General features: G+C 43.1%; 12 protein-coding genes across 12 annotated transcripts; 5 read left to right on the forward strand and 7 right to left on the reverse strand.

Moving 5' to 3' along the window:
- Positions 1–282: 282 nt before the first annotated feature.
- On the forward strand, positions 283–936 carry EAF02_009074 (uncharacterized protein; the record flags this gene model as incomplete). Its single annotated transcript, XM_038905122.1, has 4 exons — positions 283–324; positions 374–506; positions 565–735; positions 782–936. 4 exons carry the CDS (start codon positions 283–285, stop codon positions 934–936), a joined length of 501 nt encoding a protein of 166 aa, XP_038755019.1.
- Positions 937–1,484: 548 nt separating this feature from the next.
- On the forward strand, positions 1,485–3,378 carry EAF02_009075 (uncharacterized protein; the record flags this gene model as incomplete). The annotated part of the gene is made up of 4 exons (XM_038905123.1): positions 1,485–1,881; positions 1,941–1,975; positions 2,043–2,822; positions 2,875–3,378. 4 exons carry the CDS (start codon positions 1,485–1,487, stop codon positions 3,376–3,378), a joined length of 1,716 nt encoding a protein of 571 aa, XP_038755020.1.
- A 163-nt stretch (positions 3,379–3,541) lies between these two features.
- EAF02_009076 (uncharacterized protein) lies at positions 3,542–4,261 on the reverse strand (the record flags this gene model as incomplete). Its single annotated transcript, XM_038905124.1, has 1 exon — positions 3,542–4,261. One exon carries the CDS (start codon positions 4,259–4,261, stop codon positions 3,542–3,544), a length of 720 nt encoding a protein of 239 aa, XP_038755021.1.
- Positions 4,262–4,875: 614 nt separating this feature from the next.
- Positions 4,876–6,325, forward strand: EAF02_009077 (uncharacterized protein; the record flags this gene model as incomplete). The annotated part of the gene is made up of 4 exons (XM_038905125.1): positions 4,876–4,932; positions 4,993–5,487; positions 5,540–5,671; positions 5,732–6,325. 4 exons carry the CDS (start codon positions 4,876–4,878, stop codon positions 6,323–6,325), a joined length of 1,278 nt encoding a protein of 425 aa, XP_038755022.1.
- Positions 6,326–6,998: 673 nt separating this feature from the next.
- Positions 6,999–7,915, reverse strand: EAF02_009078 (uncharacterized protein; the record flags this gene model as incomplete). Its single annotated transcript, XM_038905126.1, has 2 exons — positions 6,999–7,227; positions 7,278–7,915. 2 exons carry the CDS (start codon positions 7,913–7,915, stop codon positions 6,999–7,001), a joined length of 867 nt encoding a protein of 288 aa, XP_038755023.1.
- A 67-nt stretch (positions 7,916–7,982) lies between these two features.
- Positions 7,983–8,833, reverse strand: EAF02_009079 (uncharacterized protein; the record flags this gene model as incomplete). The annotated part of the gene is made up of 2 exons (XM_038905127.1): positions 7,983–8,490; positions 8,661–8,833. The coding sequence occupies 2 exons, from the start codon at positions 8,831–8,833 to the stop codon at positions 7,983–7,985; spliced, it is 681 nt and encodes a 226-aa protein (XP_038755024.1).
- Positions 8,834–10,316: 1,483 nt separating this feature from the next.
- On the reverse strand, positions 10,317–12,067 carry EAF02_009080 (uncharacterized protein; the record flags this gene model as incomplete). The annotated part of the gene is made up of 2 exons (XM_038905128.1): positions 10,317–10,542; positions 10,596–12,067. 2 exons carry the CDS (start codon positions 12,065–12,067, stop codon positions 10,317–10,319), a joined length of 1,698 nt encoding a protein of 565 aa, XP_038755025.1.
- Positions 12,068–14,831: 2,764 nt separating this feature from the next.
- EAF02_009081 (uncharacterized protein) lies at positions 14,832–19,118 on the forward strand (the record flags this gene model as incomplete). Its single annotated transcript, XM_038905129.1, has 12 exons — positions 14,832–15,212; positions 15,270–15,546; positions 15,598–15,685; positions 15,740–16,001; positions 16,077–16,545; positions 16,600–16,982; positions 17,029–17,323; positions 17,398–17,627; positions 17,678–17,793; positions 17,853–18,178; positions 18,225–18,550; positions 18,600–19,118. 12 exons carry the CDS (start codon positions 14,832–14,834, stop codon positions 19,116–19,118), a joined length of 3,672 nt encoding a protein of 1,223 aa, XP_038755026.1.
- Positions 19,119–19,597: 479 nt separating this feature from the next.
- Positions 19,598–21,070, reverse strand: EAF02_009082 (uncharacterized protein). Its single transcript, XM_038905130.1, has 3 exons — positions 20,738–21,070; positions 20,652–20,680; positions 19,598–20,573 (listed from the first exon to the last, which is right to left on the reverse strand). Exons 1-3 carry the CDS (start codon positions 20,910–20,912, stop codon positions 19,815–19,817), a joined length of 963 nt encoding a protein of 320 aa, XP_038755027.1. The 5' UTR covers positions 20,913–21,070; the 3' UTR covers positions 19,598–19,814.
- An 802-nt stretch (positions 21,071–21,872) lies between these two features.
- On the reverse strand, positions 21,873–24,219 carry EAF02_009083 (uncharacterized protein). The gene is made up of 2 exons (XM_038905131.1): positions 23,988–24,219; positions 21,873–23,937 (listed from the first exon to the last, which is right to left on the reverse strand). The coding sequence occupies exons 1-2, from the start codon at positions 24,036–24,038 to the stop codon at positions 22,072–22,074; spliced, it is 1,917 nt and encodes a 638-aa protein (XP_038755028.1). The 5' UTR covers positions 24,039–24,219; the 3' UTR covers positions 21,873–22,071.
- A 541-nt stretch (positions 24,220–24,760) lies between these two features.
- On the forward strand, positions 24,761–25,106 carry EAF02_009084 (uncharacterized protein; the record flags this gene model as incomplete). The annotated part of the gene is made up of 3 exons (XM_038905132.1): positions 24,761–24,815; positions 24,917–25,041; positions 25,071–25,106. 3 exons carry the CDS (start codon positions 24,761–24,763, stop codon positions 25,104–25,106), a joined length of 216 nt encoding a protein of 71 aa, XP_038755029.1.
- A 396-nt stretch (positions 25,107–25,502) lies between these two features.
- Positions 25,503–25,956, reverse strand: EAF02_009085 (uncharacterized protein; the record flags this gene model as incomplete). Its single annotated transcript, XM_038905133.1, has 4 exons — positions 25,503–25,540; positions 25,597–25,633; positions 25,685–25,783; positions 25,834–25,956. 4 exons carry the CDS (start codon positions 25,954–25,956, stop codon positions 25,503–25,505), a joined length of 297 nt encoding a protein of 98 aa, XP_038755030.1.
- Between the last annotated feature and the right edge of the window lie 190 nt (positions 25,957–26,146).

A 26,146-nucleotide genomic window follows, 5' to 3' on the forward strand; every position in this document is an offset into this window, starting at 1 on the left:
AGGAAGTAGGGCGTACTAGTATGCTGTGCCTGAGGCACGAAGGCAACTACAGATCATGTAGTTGGCGCCGTGACAGGAGCAACCTAATGCAATGAACTGTAGTGAGTTCTAATGAAAGCATAGGTTTGAGCCACAATCGCCAACAAATTTGAAACGATGGTCGAGAGTGGCATCTTCCGCAATATCAACTTCATAAATGATCTGTTTTGGAATTCACTTTTTAGTTGACCAGATTGGTTTATTACATTATCGCAAGATTTCTCCACATCATCTTCAGCGACCATGCAACTCGAAAACCTGTCACTCGTACAACTATTGCAAAAGGTAAACATATGAATGTTTCTTTCCACGCAAATGTGCTAAACGTATATAGCAAGGAAAAATGGAGAAGATCAAGCGCACGAGGAGAAACCGACAGCATATAGTGGGTGGAGGAACAAGACGACTCTTCAACAAAAAACCAAGAAGAGACGTCAACTATTCAAGAAAGATGGATGACTGGGACCGTAGGTTTTCCTGTTTCTATAAACGTCCAAAAAATAGTACTAACTAACCAATGAATAGTTTTCGCTCTGCATCCCAAGAAGGACTTGATCATTCCAAAATCATCCTTTGCACGTTTGGCAAGAGAAATCACGGAAGTCATCAAACCTGGAGAAAACTACGTGATTGATCAGCTTGCGTTGGATTCTTTACAAGAATGTGCCGAAGCTCATATAGTTCAGGAATTCGAAAGTGAGTCTCTACTTTCTCTTTGATGATTTATTCACTAACATGATAGTGGCCACTGTATTCACTGCTCGTGCGAGTAGGGCGACGATTCAATCGAAAGATATGAAGGATGCAAAGTTTATCAGGGACTTACGGGATGGATATGCAGTTCGATTGCAGACGGAGAAGATGAACAAAATGGGGGATACCAAGCAGTCAGACTGATGACGGATTATTGGAGAAATCTTACGGAATTTGATACTTCTTGATGCATGACGCAAAATAGACACTTCTATTGTCGTGGAAAACAGAAAGTTACGTAGTTAGTTACAGGTAGTATGAGTCTGTTTGCCTCGATAGATGAAGGTGCTCTGTTCTCTTTAGACCTCTCATCCTCATGAAAAATGAGTTGGAGAAATGACAATTACAAGTGTACTCTTGCCTTCTGCAACCAAATCAGTGATTGAACCCATTACATGGATAGCTTCTCCGGCAGTTCTTTTACAGCCATGTGAGATTCGTCTTGTTCCCTTTATTTTTTGGGCGTTTCTTAATTGGAATCTCGAGTTCGATGACTTAAATTTTCATCTATTTACCACAGTATCAAGCTCTAGCCAATAGGCAACCAAGAAATCCACCAACATCATATCGACCAACAGTTGGTGTATTTCGGCGTACCTCATGATCTTGACCGAGAGAACCACCATTTAGATAACAACCTTCTTCCATGATGCCTTCGTATTCGTGAGTATTCACATCAATATATGAGTACAATGTTCTTGCAACTAATAACCACGCTTTTACTCCTCCTACCTCTCACATGGGGTGGACGCAACATCTACAAATTGTACCAGAACTATATCTTAGCCAAAAAGATCGGTGTACTAATCATTATTCTTACGCTGAGTCCCCAAAATCCAATATGGATGCTACTTGCAGATATTATTGTGCCTCTCTTTCAGAAACTCAGTATTACTCGTTCGTGGCCATTGATCAGATTCGGCAGAAGAGCATGGGAATTCAAGGATAAAGCACAGATTCATTTGGAAATTGGGGACATCTTTATCATGGTTACGCCGGATAAAAACATTTTGTATATTTGTGATGCTGATACTTTGAGCGAAGTACTGCTGAGAAGAAATGAATTTAAGAGGCCGAGGGAGGTTCTTGGTGTGTTATCTACTAGTCTTGAACAAAGTGTTACTTGAGCTCTTTCTAACTCGGCTTAGAGATGTTGAATGTGTTTGGACCAAATATCTCCACGGTTAGCAGGATCATATACCAGCTCGATGAAAGTTTACCTCTGATAATCTACTTACTATATACTGTAGGTACCAGACGAAGACTGGCCTCGACACAAAAAAGCCACAGGTCCACCTTTCAGCAATGAGCAAACCAACAACCTAGTATGGCAAGAAGCTCTTCGGCAAACTCAGGAAATGATGCATTATTGGATTGACCAGAGGGAATTGGCCCTACGAACTACCGCCGAGGATGCCAAAACTTTTTCACTAAACATCCTCACAAGTGCTGGGCTTGGTAAATCATATTCTTTCAAACCTTCATCAAACATAGATAATGATCCAGGTCATGCAATGAGTTACAAAGAATCATTAAGCTTGATCGTCGGAAGCGCGATTCCAATACTGATAATTGGACCCAACTTTCTCTTAAAAAGGATACGGTATCTTCCTAAATTATTGCAGAACATCGCTCAAGCCACCGTAGAATTCAAAGCATATATGAAAGAGATGGTACGAGAAGAGCGAGAATTAATCGCCAAAGGCAAACAGTCTAAGCCTAATTTGATGACATCTCTAATCCGAGCCTCGCAATCCAGTTCCGAGTTCAAGACTGACGATATGGATCCCAGGAGTAAGCAATCTGGGTTATCGGAATCCGAGATCTTTGGAAACATGTTTGTGTTTAATTTTGCAGGTCATGATACGATATCCCATACACTTTGCTATGCTCTGAATCTCCTTGCTGCCCATCCTACTGTGCAGGATTGGATTTCTGAAGAAGTGAATGCGGTATTCTTGGATTCGGATGCTTCCACTTGGGATTATGCAGACTCTTTTCCTAAGCTGAAATATTGTATGGCCGTCATGGTTTGTGAATACTCTATCGATTTTGTGTTTATGTATTAACAGTATTACGCAGCTAGAGACACTCCGTCTTTACCACCCTCTTGTTACATTCACAAAATCGACAGGAAATTTTCCAACAACCGTCACATATGATTCTAAAGAACTCAATCTACCACCAAACATAATGATCTTGCCTAACCTCTTGGGTATACAAGCCCATCCCCGCTACTGGGGACCAGATCGACTTCTCTGGGGTCCATTTCGTTGGATCATCGCATCCTCAAACCAAAATGGTGAATTGACAGAAGAACTTTGGACACCGCCTAAAGGTTCATACATGCCGTGGTCCGAAGGGCCTCGAGGATGTCCGGGCAAGAAATTTGGTCAGGTGGAATTTGTAGCTGCGATGGCGGGATTATTCTATAGACACAGAGTAGAGATTGTGAAAGAAGGCGGGGAGAATCAGGAAGAAGCTGAGAAGAGAGTTAAGGCGTTTGTGGATGATAGTGCCATGGTACTTTTGCTACAGATGATGCATCCCGAGAAGGCTGGTTTGAGATGGGTTAGAAAGGGATGATTGCATGAATGATAAAATTATTTGTAGCGTTGAACCAAAAACAGGATAAGCCACCACCAAAACGCCATCTAAATCTAGAATATAAAACCTGGTATCACATAAAATCTTCATCCCTCACTTCCGTCCCCATCTCCAATGAACATATTTCATCCTCCGCACCCACTCAATCCCCATGTACCTTTCCATCCTTCGCCTGCCCCCCTTTCCCCTCCTCCTCTTTCTCTTTCTTTCCAGGCTTCGCAAACACCGCCCCCAAAAGACTCAAAAAACTAGTCGATCTCAAAACCATCGTATACATCAACGTCATTCCCACCACCACAATCTCCTCTTTAAACGCTTCATTCCCTATCACCTCCTCTCCCAAAAATTCAATCCGTCCCACATTCTTAAAACTCATCGTATTCGCAGAGAACTTCGCAACCGGCATGGAAGACGCATCCAGACAGATGAAATCCCAATTCTTCCAGCCCGAGGATGACGTCCACAGCATTTGTACCGGTTCTTTACTCGAGGGAGAAAAGGTACGGGATAGATGCGAATACTCTGTCTTGAAACGTTTCATGGCTTTTACTTTTATAGGTTGGTCGCGCACCGAACAGTCGGAGTCGATGGAGAAGGAGTGCAGAGTTCCGGTGCCGAAGATGGATTTGTCGAGGGCGGATTTGAAGACGAGATTGGGAGATAGGCTTTTGTAGGAGACGGTGTAGAGGGGTTGAGGTGGAGAGGAGGGGGAGGAGGAGTCTTGGGTTGTGATGAGCGATTTCCATTTTTTCCAGGAGAAATCGACGGAGAGGGCTTGATGAGGGGAAGAGCATGAGGTAGTGGAGGTAGTGGCGGTAGTGGTTTGAAGAGATATGGATGGGCCTGCAGCTGTTGTTGCCATGTTTGCGACGGTGTAGATTTTGTTTCTTGCGCGTGGATTGAAACCGTTGATGTATTTGCTTATTCTTATATTCTTTAAATTAATTAACTGTAGATCCTTCATTCTTATATACCCAAGCTATCCCTCACAACATCCGTGACGTCGACCTCCACAAAGAGCTGATAAGGCTATTCCCATCCCACCCTATCAAAGATAAAGTTTCACGCCTACCACCAATTTCGGGATAATATCGCGCTTGTCTCCCCATACATCTGACACTCTACAGAGTACGAAGCATCCTTTAATCATGTCAAATCCACATAAGCTTACTTCCACTCCTCCCCATGATTCAGCTTGTCATGACCGTAAATGATCGACATGCTAGATTATGTCATCCCACTTCCCAAATAGGCGCTACGTGCCGCTCCCATCTTGGCGAGTTTAGGCCCCCAACTGTAAGCCCCGCTAAGCCCCTTCGCTTCTCCATTCTCCCCGTTTATCCTGACAATCATTGATTTTTGTGAATTTATATATCGCGTTGCGTTTTCAATTACCCACATTATCCACATATACCATATTTCCTTTTAGGGTTGCATGTAGCGCTTTCATATTTGACTTATTCTTGTGCAATCGCAATGCCCGGTGTACCATCTGGACGTGGATGCGAAGCGTGTCGCAAACAGAAGAAGAAGGTTCGATTGCTTAATATTTCGTGTGTTGGACCAACTATGAGTATATCTAATAGGAAATAGTGTGATCAAGTCCAGCCCTCATGTTCACGATGTATCCGAATATCAATACCATGCGTAGGTAGTGGAATTAGGCGCTACAAATTCATATCTGGCTCCATCGACTCCACCGTAACAACTAGCTCCACAACCACGAATCACAACAGTGCACTCCGCACTACTCGTAAACAAATATTCCGAATGCCCGGTAACAAATCTATTGCCGTGGCAGGATCATTTATATCCGTTCTGGAAGTGAAAGATATTCGCTACGATATTGGTGTTTATGGAGCATTTCTCACAGAGATCCCTAAGCGTCTGGGGAGTAGCGCCGCGCTAGATGCTTCGGTTAATGCTATTTCGACGTCATATACATCGATATATTCACGAACGAAACCAGTAGAGGCGCTAGAGAGTTATGGGAGGGGATTGAAGGCGCTGAGGGTTGCGTTAAATGATCCGAAAGAGGCTACTCAAGCGAATACTATTTGTGCGTTTTATTTGATGATGATTTGCCAGGTGAGTTGTTCTTGGTACTGATGAAGCGAACAATGATGCTTATTTAGGTTAGACTTGGATGGCTCACGGTGATGATAATGCCAATCATGGGGAAATATTAATATATTTGTTGAATGCAGCTGCAGCGCAAAATTGGCAAGGCACCTTTGAAGCAGAACTCTTGGTAACCTTGTGTGTTCCTCTGGTATGTGGAATCTAGTTCTAAGAAAATCGCGTGAATACTTTGACTAATGACTTATTACAGATTATGGAAGGCATCAGGAACCCCAAGGTTAAGTGGACCCCGGTGATAGGAAAACTAACCGAAGCTCGAGATAACGCCGTCGGGATTGAAAGCCTCAAACTCCAAACCCTGGCCAAAGTCCCAGAATACTTAAGGTATCCAGGGGAATACCTTCCTGAAATTAAATCCACATACATTAAAATGAAAATTGACCTCTCAACCATGCGGAATACCCTGGACAAACTCCATCAAGCCCCACATTCTAGAACACTACATTCACGCTTCCAAGCCGCGTATAGTCTGATACTTTCATTTGCCAACTTGTTGAACAGTTTACTTCGTGCCTTATCGGAAGATCTTACATCTTTAATACCGGAATCGGTATGTTATGTCGAGGAAACCATCGTCCTTGCTGAAGAAGCACTTGAGTATCGACCATTAGGATCGAGTGCCATGCCAATGGTCCTTACAACTGCTTGGGTGGCGACGAGTGAGATATCTCGGAGAATTAGAATAGAGAAGCTGTTGATAGACTACCAATCCGATTTCGCAATTATGAATTGGATGGAAGTCGCTTTGTGGCTGGAAGAAAGGTTGCGAGGTATCCATCTCTAATTGCAGGACTTTGGTGCTGCGGCACCGCCGATGGTCAGTTGAAACTTGGAGTACTTCAGATGTGGGGGGGGGGGGGGGGGGGGGGGGGGGGTAAACCGTAGAAACTGTTTGGCAATGCAGGCCTCGTTGAGGATGAGGCTCTCAAGTATCGTTCTAGTCTGGGGTTTAAGCCGCTTCCAGGCTTGGTGTGGAGATAGAAACTGAATAATACAGATATCATGTCCATATTATTTGTGAATAAAGCAGCCAGCCTGACAGCAGTCAGCCTCATCATAAGCAATACGGAGCCAAAATAAGTTCATTATTCAAGTTCCCGTTAGGTGAATTCTGAAACATGATATCCAGGACAGTATCGGTGGTTCCTCCCTTTGATTCAAGTGAGTTCTCAAATAAAACAATGACATCTCGATTCTGTTGGCTCGCGACCTTTTTAACCCTTTGTTCAACACTAGATTTAACCCACCAGACATCCTTCTCTTCAACCCACATTCGTCGAAAAAATAGTTTGAAATTTTCTCGATTTGTTGTGGGTGATTCTATGCTCGTCACAAACTCATCAATATGTGTGAATAATATTACACACGTCGGGACCGTCCAATGCCGAGGTTTACAGGCTGCTTCAAAGTGCACCAAGTCCAAAAATGGTTGGTAGGTACCGACATCCTTCAGAAATTCAGAACTCATCATTGAAATCGTGTAGAGAATTGTTTTTTGGTCCTATCGCCACTCTAACGTCCTCCCATTTTTTATGGTAGTCTTCGAATCCGCCATAATCATAGACTTTGACAATTGTATTTCCCCACGTAATGTCCATGTTTGTAGCTCTGTTAAATAGTAGAAGAAGGTCTTCCCTCGTCGGGATATAACTAGCGCTCCAAATGCGGTGCCCAGAGCGAAAATAACTACGGATAGTCAGTATATTCAACTTGAATGGGTCACTGAACAGATTGACCTTTCAGCGGCTTTTATTCTTGAATTTTTGCTTGACCAAGCATCAAAAGTCTCTCGAAATCCTTGGTCCCTCCACGAACTCTGAGCCAAACGACGAATAGTCTCTGGTTTATGATCATATGGCCAGCCTTTATATGACCAAGCATTATGTGAAACCAGTGTTCCGTCCTTAAAGTCACCAGTATTATATAACCCATAGCTGTCAGCCCAATTGGAGAAGACATTGCGCCTTTTCATCTCCCAAATTGTATGCAAAATGCAACGTAGAATGTACGATTGAATGGCCTTTCCGTAGATCCAACTTTCATCCTCAATCATGCTGAGATAAATAAACTCAATGCAACCTGCAAGAGTGGATTGTCCACTGTTACTGCACCCTGATAGAAGAATATAATGGAGTATCTGGAGAGATTTATATGAATTGTGACAAGGATCATTGTTCCTGTGGATGATTGATGTATCTGAACAGTCTTTGTATAGACCCCAGGCACTTGGCAAATCAAGGGGGCCTTCTGATGGGTCTAGGAAAGGGTTGTTAACAATATCTGGAGAGGACTTCTGCCTCACCGGTTGCCATTGAGGAATCTTGAACTGCGATTCATCATCAAATATATTCATGGTCGAGATTGCGTCATCCATTGAAGTCGGTCTCAAATTTGGTAAGTTGGGATCGCAATCACTCGGAATGGTCTGTTCGAAACACCATTCAATTGTACGCTTCGATGACGGTTTTGCTCGTCTCTGCTTCGAATGTTGGTTTAAAACTCATCTTAGTGCCCGTTTTCTTTCTTGCGCGGGGCACAGATGTGTTTTCAGAACCGTTGCCCGTCATCTCTGGGGATGCTGTAACATTTCGATACACATCCGTGGTAGCAATTTCCTTATCAAAGTCGAAAGCAATTTGTGAGCCACTCGTCTCTGCGGAAGTACCACTCCTAGATCTGAACGCTGACACCGACGAGCGGTCATCCTCGACCCTTTTGAAGACTTTCTGGCTTTCAGGCTTTTGTAGAAGCTGATTGCGGTTGAATGAAGTGCGGCTGTTTTGTTTCTTAACACAGTTCAGATAACATATCTTTATTGCAAGGCTTTGCTTGGTATTAGAAATGGCGGAGACATGCCTTTGTACCGCCGTGAGCAGTAAATGAAGAGCATTGACCTGACTGTTCAAGTAATTGTTGAGTTCTTTGATTTCACTTTCGTTCCAAAGTAATCTAGGTTTTCCTTTCAGTTGCCGGTCAATACCGTTTTGATCCAGCCGAAGTAATGTGATCTTCCAACATCAACAAAAAAACATGACAACTTTCAAGAGAGCTTTCGAGATTAATTATGAGTTGTTCGTTTTTGTCAACTCCTTGAAGGGTTTTTTGCAATCCAGTCCGACACCTCATTTAACGCAGTTTTGATAGTTGTCAATTGTCCAATCAGAAGACTGGCTATAAGGCTGGCGTTTTTATATTTCGACTTGAGTGTGACGAGACTTGTGATGAGACTCGTAATGACTTTTCTGGTATTAAAGACCGAGCCGGTAAGAGTGATGATTGATACTGGGTCCATTTTGTGATGAATGTTATTTCGTAGAGAAGAGTAAAAGAAAAACAGATCGAAGAACAAATTCAAAAGACCAAACTGGTCGTTAAGAATGCACCGAACGGCTGATGTCTGCGCCTACCCTCGTGCCACGGGTATCAGCGTCGCTGTATCACATAGCTGCGGTACCTAGCAGTAATCTGTCAAGGTAATAGGCTTCGATTGATACAGTCGGGTCACCATTTCGGGAATTGTGTATCGCGAGTTGGAGTAAGGCTATGAGCAAGACCGACTTGACAATCCTTGAGGATTCCAGTCAAAGCGGAGTAAGAGATTTTACACCAATTATTAGTTACGCGGAGTCGTCACATAAAATCTAATGAAAGAAAGAACTCCTTCGGTTAAGCAGACATGCAGAGCCTCGATGCATGATCCATTGTCTTATTCAAACATTTGTTAATACAAGTGCAACCTCTTTTAATTTGCTATTTTCTCAAGTTAGTAATCACCACATTGCTCCACGAAGTCTTCACTCTAGTTGATCCTTCTCGTCCATCCAAGATCAAAACCATCCACCACCACTCAAGCCGCATCTAAAACCACTTCTTCTCTCCTGCTACTTTTCTTTCCCCCTTCCTCTCCTCTCCCTTGCAGAAATACCCCAATTCATCTTCCATCCCGGCTTGAGGAAAATCAGCAACCCTCAAATCCACCAACATTCCAAAACCACCACCGCGCACAAGAAGCCAAGCCAAAAATTCACACACTCTCCCATCCAGACCTACCTATCATCATCTGAAACTTTCTATAAGATTCAAAGGCAATATAGATAGACGCATTGTTTCAACCAACGAAAGTATATTTTTGAATAACCAGCAAAGCCGTAAACATTAGGAGTTGACAACCCCATTCAAAGCTACAATCCAAATAACTCGGCAAGTCAACTCCATTAGGTAGAGGCAACCCAGAAACCATCTAGTCTTCAGATTGTAACCACGCTTGTGGTTGTTGATTATATCATAAATATTGTATCAATGAGGAATATGGCAGTCGGGTCTCGTGGGCTGCACTCCATTATTATCGGCCATTAGAGGTATTCATCAATAATTAAAGCAAGCAACGAGTGAGTCAAAAACCGTCTTGATGAATCGAGTCTTTAGATTTGATCAGTAGTATCATGAAACTGGATGTATAAATATATAATATCTTGTGAACGCCATCATGGACAACCCGTGGTATCCCCATAATCCACTGAACGCCTTTAAACAACCTGTACCGAATCTCTTACTCCCTTTACATGACAAGTAGCAATTATACTTCTCCAAAATTCTTCGGTGCTTATAAGACTAGCACTTATATACGATATTAGATATATCCGAACTTGTCTCATATAACGAACCTAAAATGTCTATCCAAAGGCCATACAATTTCTCTTTCTTCCAAAAGGAATTGCTTCATAAGAATATGGTCAACATCTTTGGCTGTCGATACAACACCGGAACCAAAATGTTTAAGATGGTATATTGATCTCGTAACCAATCATAACCTCCGTGTTAGTACCTTCCCAACCCCTGTTTCCAGCAGCTGATATCATATATTTGCACGTCGGATCGATATGAAGTGCAGCTATGACACCAGCTCTTGGTGGCCCAGGAACGATGAGGAAAGGTACGGATGAATGTGATTTATTTTGTGGTTGCTTGAGGTCATACAATCGTAAGATATCGTGTGATGCACTGTTAATCATTAGTTTGACGGATATAAGCAGGAGAGAGAATGATTAATATACCAAATAAGATGTCTCCCATTAGGCATGGCTTTTATGGCACTAACTGCACCGCTTCCGTTTGGAAACTTAAACGTCCTTTCGGGTTGTTTGAGACCTTTATGTAAACTGAACTCTTCCACTGTTCCATTCCTTCGGCCAGCATAGATGTAGTTTCCATCAGGTGACCAGCAAGCAGACATACACCATGGAGGTACTCCTGTTCTGGTCAAAATTCGAGCAATTGGGTTTGGTTGACGTCTATCCCAGACGCGAATAGTTCCATTGATAGACGCAGCAAGAAATGTGGAGTCAGATGTTGCATCAGCATCTTGAGTTTCAGGTTCTGCCTTTGCTTCAATAATATCTTCGGAATGCGGTAAACCATTAGATAGATCAGCCTGTGGTTGTTCGGATTGGATTTGAAGGGAAGAAGCAGATTCTTCCTCAATTGGTAGAGGTGGTGCATCCATCATAGACATATCACCGGAAGAATCTGGTCGTGCTTCTATGTTCATATCCAAGGCTTTCGAGAACAAATCTTCATCATCACCGAAGTTTCCTCCGGATGGAGCTCCCAGTCCATCTGTATCTCCAAATAATGAATCTCCACCCCCGAAAAGAGAATCTGCAGGTGATCCAGGAGCATCCTCATTACCGTCTGTATCTCCGTTCAATCCATTGGTCCCATTCATTCCACCAGAAGCGCCATTCAGCAGTAGCTTTTCCCCAGTGTTACTAGAGAAGGTTCCGTTTTGAGGGCTTGGTTCGCCGGATTCTTCAGGAACAGGTAGCGTAGAAGCCGGTCTTACTTCTATTGCAGAGATTTGACCACCACTCCCATCAAATGCGCGCTTGACTAATCCAGTATTTAAATCCCAGTCCAGAACCTTTTTGTCCCAACTTCCTGATAAGACAGATCTCTCATCGCGAGCAAGACTGAGAACCGAGACAGCAGATGTATGCTTTTGCAGAGTGGCTATTTTCTTCCCTTCATCGTGTCGCACTGATTGTAAGTTTATACATCCCGATTCAAGTCCAGACAACATCCAAAGAGCCTCAGATTGTACTGCCAATGAATAGACAGGAGACAATGGATTCTCCTCCCCGCCAGGGCCTCTACTTGATTCCTCGTTATCCCAATAGCTCATAAGAACACCAGCTTTAACTACACTATCGACAAATGGATGCCGTTGAGCGACAGTCAGTAATGTTTTACCATTCACTGTGTCGACTCCATTGTATTTCCTTATAAAACAATCCGAACCTCCACTGAACCAGTATCTCATATCAGGTGTTGCCGTAATCGCATTGATCGATGTACTCTGAGGAGCAGCTATTGTTGGTACAATATCATAGGTAGAAGCGGTTAATGCTTCGGGCCTAACTTCATATCTAAATCTTGGGGATAACGATGAAGTAGAATTGTGTTGCGGCGAGGCTGAAGTCCTTGTTAAAGTCGGATGAGGATGTGAGGTGGGCCCCTCACCATTCATCTGGGTTTCGTTCGAGTTGAGTCTCTCGTTCGAATTGTCTAGGTCTCCTCTGTTCTGCGAAGGGGAAAAGTCGTCTTCACCTTCTCCATCACCATCGCCGTCACCATCATCTTGGTCATCCTCTCCATTATCGTCATCATTGTCGTCATCGTCTACTTCTTCATCCCCATCTCCATCAGCATCCCCATCCCCATCCCCATCCCCATCCCCATCCCCATCCCCATCCCCATCCCCATCCCCATCCCCATCCCCATCCCCATCCCCATCCCCATCCCCATCCCCATCCCCATCCCCATCCCCATCCCCATCCCCATCCCCATCCCCATCCCCATCTCCATCTCCATCTCCATCTCCATCTCCATCTCCATCTCCATCTCCATCTCCATCTCCATCTCCATCTCCATCTCCATCTCCATCTCCATCCCCATCTCCATCTCCATCCCCATCTCCATCTAGTTCAGGGTCTAAGTCATCTGCATCTTCCATCATATCATCTTGTTCAATGTCGGAGCTCGCGTTCGATCCTGGCAAAGCTAAAGTCAGTACTCAATAATGATAGAGTAGATGCTGCATTTACCGACCGTCATCAATGTCTAATGCGAAATCCACCATCTTGAACACCTACAGACCCCTCCTCCACAACACAATCCTCCGGGTTGCGGCAGCAATGAATTCGCGTTAGCGCAAGCTATTCTGCTTGAATTCGATTGTAGGACAACGCGGGGCGCACAAGGATATTCTAAGTAAATACTCGGGAATGAGTTCGGGAAATTCTCTGAATATAGACAAATAAAGTACGTCACAGATTCTCCAGACAGTAGAAACAATTCAAACTCTTTTAAAATACAACTGTGGAAGGGCTTATTGTACAATTGAAGAATCGCTAAGTTATATTGTGACGATACAAATATAATAATTGGCCTTTGAATCATGAATGCGAAGACAGGGTCTTGATAGCTAGTCATGCTAGCGGCCGCATCAGCAAGGTGATGCATCACGTGAGAGGTTGCGAACCTCACTACATCAACTTTGGAAACATCTTAAATCTTCCTCCAGAGACATCAAGACAGTCCACTGCACAGTGTGGTAGATTGGATTGGGGTTGAAGCAACTATCGGGACACCATTGACTCGAAACATCCTCATCTTGGGAAAAGTGACTACCCTGTAAAATTGAGTGCACTTTCTGTTCTACAGGTCTCGAATCCTCAAATGCATTCTCATGATCATGGTCCGAATCAATGCTTGCTTAAGGATATCTCAGAAAGCATTAATATATCTGGAATCTAATCCAGGAGACGGGATATACATCAAGATTTTGACGAGGAGTAGGTGAGGTGTCATAAGGCTTTCAGTCATACCACGAGTAGATACCTAGATAGGTTTACTTTGTAGGTCTGGGCGATATCTTTTACTTACTCATCTTAAAAAGCTGTTTTCGATTATTTTGTGGAGGAAGTAGATGCTTGAGATATATGCAATCATCTATCTACTTTGGATATAGAGACAGTCGAAGATTAGCTACATACATAAGCCCGACTATAAACTGATTTGGATAACACTTACCTTAGTATATGACAAGCTACCTGTCCTGTCTAGTATTTACAAGGTAATGGGCTTATAGGTACCTCAATCTCTGTTTGCTTCGAAATTTAATCTCCAATAAAGGTCCTAATATACCTAGTATGCAATATGCAATATGCAGACTGCAAGCTGCCGAGCCGATCCAACGCTTGCAAACGAGTGGAAGTGTACACGCTTCAGAAACTTCTCAGAAGTTCGTACAAGATACCTATTGACCTCTTCTCTTCTTACAATTCCATCTCTTCATTCATTGCCTAGGTAATAATTGGAGAGATAATTCGATGGGTATCAAAGGAAATTCCGAAACCCTTATGCTTATCATTTCTCGCCTTATTAAGGTTGCCCACCTCATTCCGATTCTCGCTTGCAATTTTGGATTGTTTTGGGAAAGCTCGACAAAGTGAATTCTCCCAAATTTTCTTCTGGGTATTTCGAGAATTCCGATCTCGCTCTCTAGGCCACCTTCAAATCACTTGCATAAAAAAATCTTGCATTGTGATCGACTGAGAAGAATTGACTTCTACTCTTTGTAGGATCAATTGTGCGTTTCATGAATGAACGTTTGCGACCAATATTAAGTCTTCAACGCGCCATATCACACACTTTTCGGCGACAATAATTGTCTTCGAAAGCTTAAACGCGGGCTTAGACAATCAGATTCTCCCTCAACTACCGGGAAATCAGTTGAAACAAGGTAAGAGAAGTCAGCTCTGTAGGATTGTTTGACACACATTGGCGCACACGATACTGGCTATTATAAGACTTCTCAACGTCTTGCCACACTTACAATTCTCCTCCGAGACCGTAAATCTTTTATTTGCTCAGTCAATCAAAGCATTGTTTCTATCCGCTTGCGTTTGAAGTTGAAGTCTAATAAATTGTCACCTTTGTAGTCTTGCGCAACCTGTTCAGATACCTTTAAACTCTGAAGAGTTTTGGGAGGTCATAAGCCATTCTTTCAAAAGACAATCGCCATGAAATTCGACCTTTCCCAGACCTCATTCAGTTCTTCATCTAGCAATTAAAGATAATGCGAGTCTAAGGTCTACATCGCAGCCATTGAATGACACAGGGAATGACCTGGAACTCACACACCAAGGTCAGTAAAATCACATGCTTGATGAAACCAAATGCTTTAAAAACTTGGACTGACCTGTGGTAGTAGAGAAGAAACTGCGACCATGGTATACAGTAGTGCTTCTGCGAATATTGTATTGCGAGAGCATGTGCAGAAATCTTACGCAAAAATCAACTTCTCCGAATCTTGGAGAAATCTTCCCGAAATTCCCACTAGTGAAGAAATTCTTCAAGACGTATCATGGCAAGACAAAGATGGTCCAGAGCAGCCAATGGATTACCAAAGATTGGCGGAGCCGAAAGAATTCGATCCACGTCTGCCACACAACAATATCAAAGGGGCTTGGGGCTCTAAGGAAGAATACCTCGGTTTTCATTACCAGATTTTACGAGAAGATTCGGTTGCCCCTCTTCGTCAGTCTGTTGCTGAATTCAAGAAAAACAGTGATATGAGTGATACACAAGACACTTCTATCTACACAGATGTATGTGGTTGTGCGAAATAGTAGTGAGCAAAGACGTTGTAATTAATCTTTCGATAGGTCCACCTCGTCGGTCTCCAATTGAGCCATCTCGGTCCAGCATTCAGGATCGAGTTCTCAAGTGACAAAGCTGGCAAAAGAATTCGGTGGGAGCAGTCAAGCCGACTTACACAAGGTAGTCTCCTGTGCTTAAGTCCAACTAGCGATAAGTTTCGTTCCATATGTAAGGTTGGTACTGTCGCAGCTAGGCCCATAGAAGGTGGCTTAGACTGTGACCCTCCACAAGTTGACATCTTCTTTGGAGATGACGAAGACATCATATTGAATCCAACAGAGTGTTAGTCGCACAATACCCTCAACATTCAGTAGAAGCTAATGAATTTTGTAGCATATATTATGATTCAGCCCCGAGTGGGATTTTTTGAGGCGTACCGTCATGTGCTTGTAGCACTTCAAAAATTGGCCACTGAACATTCGTACGTGAATGAAGATTGAGGAACTCAAAAGGAATAGGATGCTAATGAGAATAGACCCTATATCCAAAAGTATCTGATTGAAATGGATCGAGATATCTTGCCACCTGATCATATCAAGGAAAGACCTTGCCTCGACCTTCGTTCGATTGCTCTGTCGAGTGGTGATCATCTTTCGGACCTTACCGAAGAAGAAGACGAAAAGCTGTGTCATGTCGATGTTTTGGTAGAGTTTCCAATTCTTCCAAAATCAGGCATGGATGACTCGCAACTCGCGGCTTGTAAGCGTATGCTTACTCAAAGCTTAGCAATTGTTCAGGTGAGATATTCTTTTTCACCGTTTTCAAATTTGCAGGCGCATCGAGCTCTGGACTGATTCAACCCTCGTCGATAGGGTCCACCTGGTACTGGTAAGACGTTTACTTCCGTCCAAGCTCTCAAAGCCATGTTGTGCAACAGGGGCAATGGACCGATCATTGTCGCTGCTCAGACAAATCATGCTCTTGATCAATTACTCACCCACATTGCTGGTTTCGAGGAAAATTTTGTGCGTCTAGGGAGCAGATGTGACAAGAAGAATTCGACAATCCTAGCACGAACATTGTATGAGCTCCGCGAAGAACACAGAAAATCGAAAACTAAGCAGTTCAATGCCGGCGTCAGATCAGCTTCCAAAGCACACAATAACTTGGTTGAATCTATTGAATTAATGCTTTCTCCCATCACTGCTTTTGGGATTTTACCTGCTAGAGTTCTTTTGGAATCAGGCGTTATGAGTCAAGAACATTATGACTCTTTCTTCGAACCTGGATGGTGCGACTCGGCGGATACGCAAGATGAAAACGTCGACCCTCTTGAATCTTGTACGTATACAAGAGCTCATGCATGTTTACTTAACTCTGCTTACTAGTATATAGGGCTTGGAGCGCAGAAAGTCCGCATGCCGAGAACTCCAGTGATCAACAAGCATCTTGAGATAGAAGATCCTGACCAGGAATTTGATCAATTGCAAGAGAACGAAGTCGAAGTCCAAGCGAATGATGTCATGGATGCTCTGAACGGGACATGGGTTTCACTCAGTCGTTCATATACAGGTAAAAATCTTGGTGCCCGGGCCATTGGTAAGAATTCTCCTAAGAGCATACTCGCCAGAGTTGGAAGTCTTCTCGACATTTCAGACAAGCATCGCGGTCATGTTTATTGCTACTGGGAAAAGCTCTACTATGATCAACTGACCCAAAAACTCAAGGAGAAATTCAAAAGTTACAGAGTATCGATGAACGACTTGAAGATGGCAAAGGTATGTTCACTCTTTTATAACTGATAAAATTTACTGACAAAAATAGTGGAAACGTGATGCCGATTTTATCGATAACTTGGACACAAGAGTCATTGGTTGTACAACAACTGGTCTATCTAAATATAGAGGACTACTTTCTGCGTTAAATCCAAGTGTACTACTCATCGAAGAAGCGGCAGAAACTTTAGAAGCAAATGTCACGGCAGGTATCATTCCATCTCTTGAGCAAGTGATACTTGTGGGAGATCATCGACAATTGACGGCAAACACTACACTTGACCGCTTCATGTCATACCCATATTACATGTCAGTCTCCTTGTTTGAGAGACTTGTTAACAATGGTATGGCTTATACAATGTTGAACAAACACGTCGTATGATTCCAGAGATTCGAGAGCTTTTATGTATTGAACCAGATCCGTTCTATCTCGATCTTCATGATCACCAGAATGTACGAGACCGAGTCAATCATCGCCCTCCAGTTCCTGGCATGAATTTTGATTCATACTTCTTCTCACACAAATGGCAAGAACATAGAGACGTCAACATGAGTTGTTATAATGCTCCGGAAGCTGAAATGGTTGCTGGATTCTTCAACTACTTGGTTATCAATGGTGTTAAGCCAGAAAAAATTACCGTATTAACAGTAGGGACTGATCTTGGAATTCTCACACTTCGTGGCTAATAGATTCATAGTACTATAACGGCCAACGGAAATTACTTCTGAAAGAGCTTAGTCAACGTGTCACAAGCGTTGCGACACCATACTTCAAGGTCTATACCGTTGATGCGTATCAAGGCGAGGAAATGAAGTTATCTTGCTATCATTAGTGAGAGGCAATCCTCATAGTTCGGTAGGATTTTTGCGAAGTAAGAATCGTGTGGTTGTTGCTTTGTCTCGTGCACAGCGTGGTCTTTACATCTTTGGGAATGCAATTACTATTGCTGGGCAAGAGGCTGACAATGGTTCTCGAGATAAGCTTTGGATGCCGATTCTTTTGCATTTATTGGACGAGCAGAGATTTGGCTCTAAGCTGCAGCTTTTGTGCTCCAAGCATGAGAATTACTCTTATGTCTCAGAACCTGAACATTGGGAAGATCTAAGTGGTGGTTGTCACGAGTTTTGTGGTGGCATGTTGCCGTGTGGCCATTTATGTCCTTATAAGTGCCATCCAACTCCTCATGATCAAGTTCTCTGTAAAGAACCTTGTGAAAAGGTGCTTGACTGTGGTCATGGTTGCAGTAATAATTGTGGTCAACCTTGTCGATGCGAAGAATGTCGTACATTTGATCGCATGCAGGCTCTTAACTAGCATCTTCACCAAGAAAGTTACTGCCGAGAATGAGATTGGAACCAATGCAGTGAACACTACTCCTTCCAAGCAGAAAGAACGCTCTCCACAAAAGTCCTGGAAATTGGATCAGCAAATTGGGCAGAACAATTCATACACACAGCTCTCATCTGTTCAATCGGGTGGTCAAAATTCACTTTACACATTCGCATCCTCTCCCACCAAGAGAGATTTGTCACCAGAAAAGGGTCGTCAACTTTGGGATACTTGGGACCCAGTTCGTTCTGATGAATACATTGATCAAGAGCGTCCTTGAGCGAGAGAAGCTTGCAGATGAAAAGAAGCCAGATTCTGGGGATTTGGTCTTTGAAGAAACCCATAAACCAGTTCGATTTGAGAATGGAAAGAGAATCGTTGGTCCTAAAATCCAGAATGTTATTCCTCGAGTGGTAAGCAGCAATGAAATCACTCGTAGCGAAACCCAAAGTCCAAGAAGCAGTTATGAGGGGGTTCGAAACTTTGATGAGATTTTCTCCAGCAATCACGAGATCAATGGGGGTAGTAACTGCATTGCTTACAGCAATAATGGAATTCTTCGAAATGGCAACGATGGTTTAGCCTTTTCCATCAAGAATAGTATTCCTAACCGAACTAACGGGGTTCACACAAACGGAGTTACTCACGGTAGCAACGATCTTCTTCTTAATGCTGCTTTCAGCAACGAGGTCGATTTTAGCAACGGCGAAACCACTACCAACAGTGACGAGGCTGTTACTGCTCCAGGTTCCAAGGATGACATGCTCAAATTCAGTAACGATGATTTTGATTTTCTAGAAGGTCTTTAAATTTGCGAGGTGGTGGTATCGAAAGATGGATCATTGCATATTGTCGTTTTTGTTTCAGTTGGTCTGGGGAGTGCTCTTCACTTTTCTAGAATGTTCCTGCCTTGCGAAAGTCGGCATTCAAGTTTGAAGAATACTCATGATGACTCTGGGGTAAATCTGGAAATGACATGGAGTTGCTTGAGATTTGTTTTTATGGTTGTTTTTATGGTTGTTTATTCTGGCTTTTATGTGTACACTAGAATTAGAATACTAGGTCGCTAGAGAGCAAAATGGAATTTATTTTAAAGAATTATTGGGCTTGCCATCTTCTTATTGGGCGGAAAGTGATATGCTTTGTGAAGCCTACATGATATTGTGATGTTTGTGTCTAAGGGCATTATTGCGATACTTTCATCGCTGTCATAGCATGTCCTAATGCTTCTCATTTCATTTCATATAACGTCCATCACATCAAATCAATTTTCATACTGACAGACTCAAATTCATGAATTATCATCTCATTTCGTTTCATATAATCTCATAACGCATCTCATCATACATCATACATCATACAAAATCCATATTCCCCAAGAACAAGAAAAAAAAGAACAAGAAATAAACCTCCAAACTTCACCCTGATTCCGAATCCAAAAATAACATAAATGATATCATAACCCCTGTCACCCCTATCACACATCCATCCATCCATGCACAACCCTAATGCTTATGCAACTTCTCCTTAATCTTCTCCTTCAAATGCGTCAACTTTCCCTCTTTCTTTCCCTCACCATGTTCATTTTCATGGTCATGGTCCTCTTCACTACCCACCGCACTTGCACTCCCCTCCTTCCCCAACAATCGATTTGCCTCCCTCCCAGCCCCAGGCCTCGTCGCATCGAAGTTTCCCCCCTCGGCTACCAACCCCGAGCTCTTGACATGTTTTTCTCCGGCGCCTGTGTTTTCGAACGCAGGGGTTTCCTGTGCCTCAGATGATGGTTTTGATGGTTTTGATGATGATGATGATGGGTTTGCTCCGAGCGGTTGGAGATCGGTAGGGACGTCTTGGGCGTTGGCTGTGCTGCTTGGTTTGTCGGTTGCGGTTGAGGTTGAGGTTAAGGTTTCGATGGGTTTGCCGGTGGGGTTTGGAGGCTCGGTTGTGGTTGTGGTGGTTGAGGAGGGGAGATTGGGATTGATGTGTTCGGAGATTAAAGGTTTTTCAGAAGTGGGTTTGATGGAAGTGAAAGTGGAAGGGGTAGGATCAGATGGATCGGAGGAAAGTGGCGCAATGTGTGTTTCGGCGAGCGTGCGGGATACGGAGTCGGGGGTTGGAGAGATGGTGGAGGTAGAGGTAGAGGAGGAATCGAGAGGTTTGGCGGCGAGGCCCGGGGGTGAGAGAGTCGTGGTGTCGGTGGGTGTGAAAGTAGATGTGGTACCGTCGGTGGTGGAGGAAAGGGGTGTTTTGCGTGGTTTGGGAATCTGGTGGTGTGTTAGTTGGTGGATTGATTTATAGGTTTATTGCTATCGTTCACTCCATCTTCTCGCGTTTCCCCTCACAATACATCTTATCCTCATCGCACTCAACCCTCAAGAATCAAAACCAAACCGAAAACAAAGAAGCAATCAAAAAAAAAAAAACATACCCGCATTCCCCAAATCATACGGCTCCCCCTTCTTCGTATCGCCCAACTCCCCACTAATCGGTTCCGTTCCCTTCGTCTCTGGCACTACCGTTGCATTTGCCGCATCTGTCGTTTCTTGAGGCTCGCCCCAGATAACCTTCGATGCAGCAGCCGCGATATTATTGACTGTTTCCATGTTTGCGTTTGGGGTATGATTGTATGTAGAGTGTTATTTTAAGTATTGTATGTATGTACCTGTAGGTAGATAGATGTATTTGTATCCCGAGAAACAAACAAGCAAAGCGAAGAAGTAAAACTAATCTCTCCAATATCAAGATCGGTGGATATGCGTTGACTAATATAACCTTCCAAACGGAATATAATCAAGGAACAAGAAAAAAAGAGCCTTCCAACCCTTTATCCAAAATTCACCCCTCGCACCCCTCCAAGCCCATCCAATCCGCATCCCGCAAAATCACTCCTAAGAAAAAACCTGAACTCACCACCCCGATACTAAACCACATGTCCAATCCCATTCCATTGTACGACTACTTCTCACAGCGCAAAAACTGACGTAGTGTCCAGAAATCCAAGTCCTCTCAGCACGCCATTGGCCCAATCTATGCAAAACAAAGAAAAGCGCCTTGTTCTTCCTTTCTTACCACTAAGTTACTTACCTGCTTTCCAGGAAAAATCCCACTCTAATGACCAGCCACAAAATCCAAACAAATCAATTGTAAAACGCATCAACCACAGCAGATGGACCAATCAAATCAATATCAAAGAACACCTAGGTATAGATCCCAGATCTCACAAAATGCAAATCCTGTGGTTCCAGACCTTGATATCGGGAAAGTTGATGACGTTCATAAGTCCACTTATATGTACCCGGATTTTTATCGACGTCATATCACGTGCTGTGATGCAGGTTTAGGCCAGTGTGCCAGTTGGTTGAGTGTATCGTGGTTTACTGTCTGGGTAACCTCATTTCCAACAAATTGGGGATGGTGCGTTTAGTTCAGTTTAGATGGAGCATTAGAGTCTAGATGCTTGGAAATTCCCTAGGCAGTTTCGATCTAGATGTTCAGGATCTTTGGGTCTGACAGATTAGGAAAACTCTTGAGCTTGACATGTCACTGTCTATACCCCGAACTCTGGTTTTGGATTTTATTTGTATAATGAAAAAAGTATGCATTATCTCGTAAACTCATACCATAACCCCATAATAAACCATCAATGACTCTACCCATCTTCCATATACACCACCTTCTGCCTTTACCATGAATATGATCCTATCCCCATGATACAATGAAACATGAAACATTAATATGTGATTTCATAGCTCCCCGAATACATTAAGGAGCTTTTGAAGTCTCAGCAGGAGTGTCCGTCTCTGCAGCCTCTGTGCCATCGCCTTCAGGTTTAACACCTCCCAACGGTTTTGCAGGATCGTAGCCCACACTCTTCACAATCCCCAAGCCTTTCGTCCTCCCCTCCCTAAATAACAGCCTGTCGCCTGGAGCCAAGTATTCCGGTCTTTGTACAAATCGGAATGCGACTGTTGCTCTATCACCAGTTCGAATATAACTTCGATCAATGTCAATAATAGCGCACGTTTGACTGACAGGCCCAACATGTAACATTGCCTGATATTTCGTTTTGATAGTAGTAGCATGAGAAAGAATCAAAACTTCAGCAACAAATTCTCGGTAAACTTTAGGGGCATTTTGTTCGAGTTTTGGAAGTACCACCATTCCTTTTCTAACATCTTTTCTTCGAACACGTTTCAATGCGAACGAAGCTGATTGACCAGCAGATGTAGCCGGAACTGGTATTCTTTTACGTTCGATTGAACGAATGGTTGTAGTTGTGAATTGACCAAGAGAGTCAGGCCCAACGAGTACAGTGTCACCTGCGTGGACAACGCCAGACTTTACAATCCCTGATACTACAGTTCCTACGAATGGAACGGAGAAAGTATCATTGATATGGAATTCGAAAGGTGCCTCGGCATCATAATGGCCATGATGAGGTAGAATATTGAGGAAAGCTCGAACTAGATCTAAAGATTCTCCAGTAACATTGGATACTTGGAAAATTGGACAAATTCGTTTGCTGACAAATTGAGTGGCAGTATTGATACATTCTTCCCGATTTTTGATGAAGATTGGTATTTTCCTGGCCCCAGGACTTTTTAATATGCCGGTAATTTGCTTGATGGTTTGTTCCAAAATTTGAGGAGGACAAATATCGATTTTAGTAATGACAACCATAACTGGTACATTTAACGCGAGAGCGATACCAAGATGTTCTTTACTCATACCGATGAGTCCATTATTTGCAGCTACCATTAGTAAACAGTAATTTGGAGACGAAGATAACAGCCCAAACACGGTAGTTCGTAGATACCGTTCATGACCAGCCAGATCGGTAAAGGAGATAACTTTTGCGGATCGTTTTCCAATTTCTTCCCACGATAGTTTCCTACCTGGAACATCAGATGCGACAACTTTGCCCATAGTATCAAAACCCATGATTTCCATACCAACAGAACTAGTTCTTCCACTCTCTATTTCGTGCTTGTGGCGAAAGAGATTGACTCTTGCTTTTCCTCTTCCATCATCCAACCCACCTTTCACCAATACACCCAGCATGGTACTTTTCCCCGCGTCGACGTTCCCCACCACAGCAATTCTTGTCTCGATGACTTCCTCTACACTCGCAGGATGTTGTCGTACTAAAACTTTCCCTGTACAATCTTTCTCTTTTGACTCTCCAGTTTCACCCTCTACCTCGCCACCCACTCCATTCGTTAATAGTAATTGACAATCACTGTTCAATTTCCCAGCCGCTTCCTTTAATCTTTTCAAGGCAACATCCCATTCCTCTTTGTTGAATCCCATTGCATCACCATTGTTCTCGAATCCTATTTCAAAAATAGTCTCTCCATGTCCCTCTTCCAATCGCAACTCCAGAACATTCTTTAGGAGCGTTAATTGATCTTCGTCGGTCGACAGCAGTAATTCTTTTATTCGTACTTGGGGGCTTGTATCTGCTATATCGAGAGAGTTTAAGATATCTGTAAGTTCGGCATGATCTTCTACGGTAGTGACTGATGTTGCGGTGGTTGAGGGACCACCGGTTGTTGAACTGGAAGTGGAATACGAGGGATACCGAAGTGCTTGTTGCTTTTCAACGTATTCGGCGAACTCGCTCAGGGCCTATTGTCTGTTAGGAATATGAAATAAAGTCTGCCAAAGGCTATCAATACAGTTTCGCCTTTCCGCCGCTCATGTGGAAGCTGTTTGCCTTTTGAAGTCATGTTTCCGTTTGTCTACCTTCCAAGAAAGAGTTGTGGCAATAACTTAATTTATTTGCAGTATTTTCGTAGGATCATAAAAGACTGCTATGAAGTTTGTACCTAGGCAATATAAAATAATCTGAAATAATAGTGAATTGAATGCAAAAGAGTTATCAATGGAAACCAGTAGTTCTTTAGTGTACAGTGGAGGTGACTGTTCGGTGTGTAAAGTCTAAGTGAAGCTTTATCGATAAGGATCTTGTGATGAATGAATCATAGACCTTTGAGTCATTGCCTGGAGGCTGAGTTCCTACATCTTTTCTGACTGAAAGATACCTGAATGATCTTTTTATCTAACTTAACTTGTAAAACATAAATACATCTGCAAACTAACATCTACAATTGTTGCGGAATACCGTCAATTTTATCTGTACATATACACGCTGAACATAGTACAAGCGACGCATGAGGCTCAAGAACCGAACCCCACAACAGCTCCTCCTGTCCATGTCAACCAGAAGTATACTCTAAGTATGATAGATTGGAAAAGGTAACATGTTGATATTTTAGCAAGGACGTGACAACATCTAGATCTAGATGTCCATCCCAAGCTTCCTCTTTTCAAAGTGAGCGTACGTGTTTGATTTGGTGGGATTAAATGAAGTAGTCACTGGTATGCGTTAACTTGAGCTCAAGGTTGTGATGAGAATGTCGATGGACATAATATAGAATCTGTTCTCATAATGGCTGACACAGGAAACTTCATCATTGAAGAAGCATTCTCACAAAAAGCTCATGGTAATTACACTTTGGGGTAGTATGTAGTAGAATCAACCACGAGCTATAATTTCAGCTCTGGCTCCTCCTTCGAAATTGTTTAGAAATTTATCTACGCCCAGTCGCTTATGGCTTTCTCCTTGACGAACCTGCTTGCAATGAACATCTGCAAATGAATGACAAGGAAACAAAGAGTCGGAGCAATCCTGCTGCGCAACTGAATTTGATCAGGACCAAGCGCGTCAAGGTATATCTCATTCGTACATTCTTGAATAGAAACATTTGGTGAGAATTGATGCAACTATGCATTGACAGAATGGACCCAGGCGTAACAATTCACAGCATCCCATACCTTCCAAAACATTCAACCCAGGAGCTCTGTAAAAGTCAGAGCAGCCAAACAATCGCGGACATGCTAGTATACACCAGATTTCAATCGTGTACCCACGGCACTACACAACCTCACGTATGTCTGAACCCGGGTATTTTGGCTGGAATTGTTACATATATTATTTGTTCTTCCGTCTCGCGCCTATCTATCCTTCCCGGCCTTTGTGGTCCTCGGATTTTGGTATTTGCGGCCAGATCGTGGTGGAATTTACCCCTTTTTGTATGCAGGATCGCTCTCTCATCCTCCAACCTTCGTGGTCTCCCTTTCCTAGAAAGATTTCTCGTTTTCGTCGTGTAATGGCATGTCGGTATTTAATTTTACGAGGATCTGGGCGAGATAAGTATAACACTATCGCCTATTGAAAGAATGTCAGATACAGCGAAGACCAAATGAGAGTCCAAGAACACTTGCCTCTAACAAATAACATCTCGGATTTCTTGACAACCGTCTGCGAAAACATGTTAGTCGAAAGCATATGCCAAGTAGGATACGGACCAACCTTTACGATCTCCTCTCCATCATCTTCTTCGCTCTCTTCCACAACATAAATTGTCTCTACCACATCCCCTAATACTAAATTGCAATGACTATCATAAGCCTACCCATTATCAGTACAAGCACCGCAAAGTCTCGCAGGGGTATATCCACATGTAGCCTTCCTTTCAATTCTCTGTCTCCCCTCAATTTCACATAAACAACCTCGTCGAGACAAAGTCGCACCAAATCAAGAGGTTCCGCTGGTGCAGATGTACCATCATCAATATCTGCCATATTTATTTCGTTTTATGCCGACGAACTTTTGTTGTTGTGAATGATCACCAGGATTGACGGACTGGATTTACCTATGAATCGCATAGAGGTTGTTGCTTTAGACGGCGGGATTTGCCGCGCTCACTAAAAATTTCAAATAATCAAGCGAAATATACCAAACCCACCATTTCAAACCACCACTTTTAACTTC

This window comes from Botrytis sinoallii (assembly GCF_014898435.1).
Source record: "Botrytis sinoallii strain Bc 23 chromosome Unknown BSIN_018, whole genome shotgun sequence".
In the NCBI taxonomy this organism is placed as follows: domain Eukaryota; kingdom Fungi; phylum Ascomycota; class Leotiomycetes; order Helotiales; family Sclerotiniaceae; genus Botrytis; species Botrytis sinoallii.

What these genes read in the sequence shown, in the direction of transcription:
- EAF02_009082 (XM_038905130.1), bottom strand. Translation starts at nt 20,912, where the DNA reads ATGGAAACAGTCAATAATATCGCGGCTGCTGCATCGAAGGTTATCTGG. An exon ending in GTATGATTTGGGGAATGCGG is followed by an intron (nt 20,681 to 20,737) that starts GTATGTTTTTTT and finishes TTGATTCTTGAG; the next exon opens with GGTTGAGTGCGATGAGGATA. An exon ending in CGATGAGGATAAGATGTATT is followed by an intron (nt 20,574 to 20,651) that starts GTGAGGGGAAAC and finishes ACACACCACCAG; the next exon opens with ATTCCCAAACCACGCAAAAC.
- EAF02_009083 (XM_038905131.1), bottom strand. Translation starts at nt 24,038, where the DNA reads ATGACTTCAAAAGGCAAACAGCTTCCACATGAGCGGCGGAAAGGCGAA. An exon ending in AGCGGCGGAAAGGCGAAACT is followed by an intron (nt 23,938 to 23,987) that starts GTATTGATAGCC and finishes AACAGACAATAG; the next exon opens with GCCCTGAGCGAGTTCGCCGA.